This window comes from Sinocyclocheilus rhinocerous, unplaced genomic scaffold (genome assembly GCF_001515625.1).
Source record: "Sinocyclocheilus rhinocerous isolate Xijiao unplaced genomic scaffold, SAMN03320098_v1.1 scaffold2330, whole genome shotgun sequence".
NCBI classification, from domain to species: domain Eukaryota; kingdom Metazoa; phylum Chordata; class Actinopteri; order Cypriniformes; family Cyprinidae; genus Sinocyclocheilus; species Sinocyclocheilus rhinocerous.
The window spans coordinates 538,524-545,775 of NW_015630979.1; the positions used below are offsets into that span (position 1 = coordinate 538,524).

Genomic DNA, 7,252 nt, shown 5'->3' on the forward strand with positions numbered 1-7,252 from the left:
CAGCACAACAGTAACAAGTCAGAGAGATCTTGGAAATGATTTCTTTAAATGAACAAATTTCTTAAAATTGTTTTAGTGAAAAAATGTAATACTTTAATTTGGAAAATTGTATAGCAATTTTAACAGCGAAATGACATCGTACTACAAAGCAAGGTGAGGTTTTCTATTGCTAATCCAAATTTAAGAGATATAATTGGAGAACAAGTTGTACTAAAAATATTTTTGTTGTAAGTACAAATACATTTTTCAGTGCATACATGCTGTATTAAAAGATCACATTTTGGTGGTACAACAGGAGAAACTGACACAGTTGTTAAAAACTAAACAAAAAGAACAACAAAATTTGCCAGTCAAGCAAAGAACACAGTTTCGCAATGCAAAAAAAAACAACTTCCATTGACATACACTGTGCTTGGCTAACTTGGCTGGTATTAGAATATATATAATTACAGGAAAAGTCAAGTTGTTACTGTCATGTACCTCCTCCCTCATGCCAAAGCACTCCTGCTGTATTTCTATTGATGAAACAACTACATTATGTATTGCTGACCCACTTAACATAAACAAAGCCACACACTGTGAGTCAAGCACAACAGCGCTAAACACTTTGACCCTAAACATCTGACTCAAGCGGAGACTGGAGGTGAATGAGAACTACATTACACACGTTTCCCTGATTAGCAATTCATATCAGCTAATATATGTACATTTCAATCAGACAGGACTTATTAGTTTGCTAGGGAAAATACAAGAGACATTGTGGCCAAAACAAACACTGTGGGATCAAATAACGTTCAAACTTTCAGGAAGAATACATTCACACACAGTACCACATAACAAGTGCAAAAATCGTGAAGTTTATTTTGTGTATCCGCTATCCTGTATACTGGCGTGCAGACAGGAATGTAAGCTTACACCTTTAGCTCGTGTGACACCTCTATATAGATCAAGTCGACATTGACTAGTGTGTAAACACAAACACCACACAGCATCTTCAGTATAATTAACATGGCAGTGACTTCGTATGTTGACACAAGTCCACACTGGGCGTAGTATTCAGATGCCCATTACAATGTGATTAGTGTATATAGTACAGACAGAGGGAATGAGCTTTCCCGCATTCTTCATTTATCTTTCTGACTTCTCTTTCAGCCACTTCATCCGTACTTGCTGCTGCAGTAACGTTCGGCATTCAGCAATCCCAGGATGCACTTGGTCAGAGGAAAAGCACAGAGAAAGAGAGGCAGTGGAGAGACAGAAAGAGAGGAGGAGGAGGAGGAAGGACAATTGGCTCTAAGAGTCAAATGAAGGATGTGGACTCTCACTGTGAGAAGGGCTTCCTTTGTTTGGACAGCTAAAAGACAAAAAAGAACAACAAATAAAACAAAAAAAAAGGAAAAAAGCTTGGGAAATGACAGCATGGATAGTAGAAAGAATGGGTTTGTCATGTCAAGTGAGTATGATGGCTTGTTTTTGTTCACTTAAGTTAATTTTAGCACTTGTGAATGTGATGGTGATGACAAATGTGAAAAATATATAATATTTTTTTCTCTTTTTTTAGATTGAATTTAACAGCTCCAGCTGTGAGAACATTAGTCTATATTTTTTCCATCCGCGGAATAATGCACGTGTGAGAATCATTATCGAGAAACATAATTGAGTTCCAGCATTTTTTTAAAAATTGAAACCAGTTCTGAATATGAAACGATTCTCGCTTACATTTTTTTGTATGATTTACTGTTAACGCTTTTAATGTAAATCAATATCAGAAAGGTGCAATATAACATTCAGACATTAATAGGGACTATATTAAATCAGAGAATCTCAAAAACTTGTTAAAACGTGCTTATTATTAAACAATAAAATAAAATAAAAATCCAAACCGTTTTATATAAGGCAATATAAAAATCCAGAAGAGTAAGATGAAACTTGTTCATTGTTAAGAAATATGACTGCAACATAGAATTTAATGAAGCAGTAGGACAAGCAACATGGTATTTTTTAAGAAAAACTTGCAGGTCACGTTTATTCAGGGGTTAAGAACTGGTCAGATGCTGGTTAAGGCTTAGTTGTTGCTAATAAAAGCAAAAACATGCCAGTGTCATCTAGCATCCATGTGCATAAATGTTGAAGCAAACTGTGAAATAGACTGGAACATGGACAATCCCTGTGCGTTTTATAACTAGTGCTCTTCATTCCTAAATACAGGATATATGCTGGTAATGGAATACAATGGCACCACATCTGCGCTCATGTTAATGTGAACGGTATACAGTTATTAGACCAATTTATAATATTCCTGGTGTATATTGTGTAAGAGTAAATACTCTTTCAAGTAAACATGTGATATGTTTGTGGACTGTGCTTGTGTGCATGCATGTGATACAGTGGCAGAGGGGTCAGTGTTTTCCTCTGTCTGCTGATCGCCAGTGTTAATGCTCAGTGAGCGAGTCTCTGTTGGATCTGGTGGGGGAGGCTGGCGCTCTCCGACTTCAAAGATGACAACAGACAGATTGATGGACGCAGACGTATAAACAGGGGGAAAGACACACAATTAGGAACAACACAAAAGAACATGAAGACAAAGGCAGTAACAATGAACTCTGAAAATGAACATATACTGTATGACACACAAGGTGGATTCATCAGAGATTCATGAAGTACTAATGTCATGTTATTAAACACCTACAGGAATAATAAATCAGACTATACATTTATAATTTAGTTCAAAAAATAATAATAAAACTTGGATTAAAACAGTTTAAACCAATTCACCTGGGCTTGATGTTTCATGATAAACTATATGCAAGTTAGCAAAGCCATTACTGAACATTTGGCACGTTGTGAACAAGTCTCACAAATAAATACTTTCTGTAAAAAAAAAAAAAAATTAAGAAAGAAAGAAATTAAGCTAAATTATAATAATAGAAAAGTATCAGGAACACACATCACACAAAAACATAAACAGCATGCCATACACCAAGTATATGTCAAAAACCTATATGTGTTAAAAAGGATCTATATGCCCCAAGTTAAGTTAAATTAAATTACAACTGCTAAATTAAATATAAAAATAAAACAAAATAATTACATAGTCACAATAGTTAATTTATAATATACTTAAATACAACTATTGCTAAATTAAATATTAGTAAAAAAATTATATATTATTAAATTATTATTTATTTTAAAACCATGTTAACTTAAATACAACTATTGCAAGAAACTAAATATATAACATACATTTAAGACTGAGTTGTTCAACCAGGTAACTCTTCCTTATAAAATTAATTGGCAGTTCTAAGCATAGTTTAAATTAGGACTTTAGAAAAATAAAATACTCAAATGAATTGACAGTAATAGACAGCCTGGTATACTCATATCTAGTGAATGACAGGTGTTAGGGAACAGCAGATGTGAACACATTTAAAGATAAACCATGCAAGGACGTGGTGATGTCACATAAGGACAATATGTCGGACATACCGTTTGCGTAACTCCTCATTGGTCACTGATAGAAATTCTGAAACAATAACCGGAATCATTGTGGAAGGGATTTAGTGGGACTGAGTTTGAGGAGAACATGGGTCGACAGAAAAGAGGCAATGGGAGGAAGCAAAAACGTATCATCTCCATGGTTTGTCCCGTTTAACTGGTCTGATGGTCTGAGTTTTCCTCACAATTTCCTCCCAAACATGTATATCATGAGAGAATGATCTCACAAAGCTGATGCACTGATGTTACTATACAGTACAAACAATACATGAACTGAATGATTTAAAACAATGTTTGAATGAATATGCACATGGCAAGGAGATGGAGAAAGAAAACCAGCGTAGTTGAAAAAAATGTGTGAGTGGTTTGTTAGTGCAGGTCTCTGAGTTGGACTGTGTGAGCTGAGAAAAAGCAATGGATTGTGACAGGCAAGAGAAGTAGAAATAGCAGGAAGAGTGTTACTGATCTGTCTTTCTTGTGTTAAAGACCAGGGATCAGGTCAGGACAGAAGGGCTGTAAAGGGTGTAAATGGAGGGTAGTTTGTAGATCATTGCTCTCAACACCATTAATACTTGTATTACTCCCCACAGTACTCAAAACACATTCTATGGCCACTAGGCTGTATTTAATTCAATTAAATATTTCAAAGACCTCCTTTCATTTGCATGTGCACCATCTGAACAATTACACTGGAACATTATTACTTTTGTTTATATATCAGGTAGGTAATTATGTTTTGCACAATTACTGAATGAATAAACTTCCACTCTGACTCACCTTGGGACACCTGGTGGGGCACGGTTGGGACGAGAGGGGACCTGGGGCGGGGGGCCGCCGAAGGGGTCAGGAGAGGCTCCAGGTCTGGATGGCACAGGAGGTGCTCCAGCAGTAGGGGGTCCTGGGGCGGTGCGTCCACCTGGACGAGGGGGCCCAGGTGGGGCCCGACGCTGGGGAGTGGGACTAGACATTGGAGATCTGATGAGAAAATAAAAAGATTATTATCTATCTATCTATCTATCTATCTATCTATCTATCTATATAATTAACCATAAAAAACAAGGGTAGGGACTTTAAAACAACCAAACACACAACTAAAATGTTAACACTGGAACACAACTAAAATGTTAAAACATGCTAGCAACTTCTAGAAACGTCTAAAACATGCTAAAACATCTATCTGACAGATTGCATGGCCTTAAAGGATTAGTTCACACCAGAATTCAAATTTTTCTGATAATTTACTCACCCCCATGTCATCCAAGATGTTCATGTCTTTCTTTCTTCAGTTGAAAAGAAATTAAGGTTTTTGAGGAAAACCTTTCAGGATTTTTCTCCATATAGTAGACTTCAACAGGGACCAGTTTGAAGGTCCAAATTGCAGTTTCAACGCAGCTTCAAAGGGCTCTACATGATCCCAGCCAAGGATTAAGGGTCTTATTTAGCGAAACGATCGGTCATTTTCTAAAAAAAAACAAAAAAAACACGTATATACTTTTCAACCACAAATCTTTTCCAACATGTCTACATAATGCATGAAGTCGTGGACGTGCATCGCAGAGCTAGTGAAAGACGAGCATTTGTGGTTAAAAAGTATATAAAATAATTTCTTTTTTTTTAGAAAATGACTGATTGTTTTGCTAGATAAGACCCTTATTTCTTGGCTGGGATCGTGTAGAGCCCTTTGAAGCTGCATTGAAACTGCAATTTGGACCTTCAAACTGGTCCCCTTTGAAGTCTACTATATGGAGAAAAATCCTGGAATGTTTTCCTCAAAAACCTTAATTTCTTTTCGACTGAAGAAAGAAAGACATGAACATCTTAGATGATGGGGGGGGGGAGTAAATTATCAGTAAATTTTAATTCTGGAGTAAACTAATCCTGTAAAACATCCCAATTTCCAGCTTTTACAATTATTTCAGTCTTAAAACTACTTAAAACCTCAAAACTTTTTATGTTTTTAAAACGACTTTGATCTTAAAACTACTTTAAACCATAAAACTTAAACAGGCCTATTAAGACAATACCAAACAAATATTAAAGACCTCATGAAATCAAAATCAGTGTTTTGTGAACAAATGATGGTTTAACTGGGCTAGGATAACGTAAAGGCAATTGGCTATTCAAAAATTATCTTTGATACATTTCACCTCAATTTCCTGTTTCAGTATGAAATACTGAACAAATGAAAAGCCATATCATTCAAATTCTTAATTAAAAAATAAGTGTACACTGAAACTCACATCAAAACATTGCTTATTTAATAAACATTTCTGACACAGTACCTGCGCCCTGAAGGTCCTCCTTGTACCTGCAGCCAGGAGTCATCCACCGGCGGGGGCATGGCAGTGGAGACGGTGGTGGTGCTGATGTCCCCGATGATGTTGAGGGCCTCTTTCAGAGCGTGGTACATGCGCAGCATCTCCTCCCTGTGCTGAGCCTGTTCTGCTGACTCCTCCATCAGAGTGTTCTGGTCTCCACATGAGTACAAGTTAGCCAGCAACTCAGCATGGATGAATTCCTTAGCCTATGGGAAGAGGAAGTAAGGAAGAAGACTAAGAAAAAGTGCCGTGCCAGCTGTATTTGCCTAGAACTGCAGGTCTAAGAAACATTACAAACTTACATGATTCTTATTTGATAGCAAACATCATGGTAAACACAGCTTACGTTGTTGATCATGAGATGCATGATGGTCTTGGGCATGAGGTCCCGCACAGTCTTGTTGACAATGGCCATGTAGGAATCCACAAGGTTCCTGATGGTCTCCACCTGCCTCTCAAGCTGAGGATCCATGGAGTGCGTGAAGCCATCTGAGCCGTTCTCCTCACTAGCATCACTCTGCTGAGGACCAGCAACACATATTGATATTCACATATTACTGGCACTAATAAAATTAGGTACACATTGAGGAACAAAGAGTGGAATAATGAAGCAAATTAAATCCTATCACTAGATCACAGTTGATTTGATCGCTGTACTCAACAGTCAACCAGTGGTGGAGTTGACACCATCATTTTGTTAAATACAACACATACTGATATTCGGAGAGGAATATGTTTGCATATGACAGGTTTGGAAGAGAGAAAAATCAGTCAGAGGAAAAACGTACCTTCTCTTTATCCTGCAGATGTAGCAAAGAAAGCACAATAAGTGAATTAAGTTAGTAAGCTATCAATGTTTGTTAGAATTGCATTGGTGACTGGTTATACATGTGGTAGCTGTTGCAGCACAGTAATGAGTTAATAAGTTAATATGACTGAGAGATGATCAGTGGAAGCATTCACGTACAGTGATGCGCTCTGGGTAAACTCCAGCTCGTAGGAAGGACGCCTTCCAGCTGTCCACCTCCTCCTGAGTGTCGCAAGCCAACTCAAGCTGCCTGTAGTCTTTATACACGTTCCTGAGACAACAGTCCAGCAACATGCATGAGTAATGAGTCATATTGTGTTTACGAAATAAAAACGACCAGACAATAGTGCCAATGTAGATGAGATGTAAAAAAAAAAGAGATGTAAATTGTATAAATGTGACCCTGGACCACAAAACCAGTCATAAGTAGCACGAGTATATTTGTAGCAATAGCCAACAATACATTGTATGGGTCAAAATTATCGATTTTTCTTTTATGCCAAAAATTATTAGGATATTAAGTAAAGATCATGTTCCATGAAGATATTTTGTAAATGTCCTACCGTAAATATATCAAAACTTAATTTTTGATTAGTAATATGCATTGCTAAGAACTTAATTTGGACAAATT

At 36.9% G+C, this 7,252-nt stretch overlaps 1 protein-coding gene across 7 annotated transcripts in view; it reads right to left on the reverse strand.

The window, feature by feature from the left end:
* Positions 1–700: 700 nt before the first annotated feature.
* dnm1b (dynamin 1b) overlaps positions 701–7,252 on the reverse strand; it is a 32,959-nt gene continuing 26,407 nt past the window's right edge. The window contains exons 17-23 of one of the 7 annotated variants that reach the window (XM_016553329.1): positions 6,781–6,892; positions 6,602–6,613; positions 6,160–6,333; positions 5,778–6,019; positions 4,273–4,470; positions 3,487–3,523; positions 1,281–1,354 (exon numbers count right to left, since the gene is read on the reverse strand). In XM_016553329.1, coding sequence (XP_016408815.1) covers positions 3,502–3,523; positions 4,273–4,470; positions 5,778–6,019; positions 6,160–6,333; positions 6,602–6,613; positions 6,781–6,892 — 760 coding nt within the window. In that variant the 3' untranslated portion in view covers positions 1,281–1,354; positions 3,487–3,501. Of the gene's footprint in view, positions 1,355–3,233; positions 4,009–4,272; positions 4,471–5,777; positions 6,020–6,159; positions 6,334–6,601; positions 6,614–6,780; positions 6,893–7,252 lie in introns of those variants that run through there. The other 6 variants (XM_016553325.1, XM_016553324.1, XM_016553328.1 and 3 more) reach the window with 6 other exon arrangements.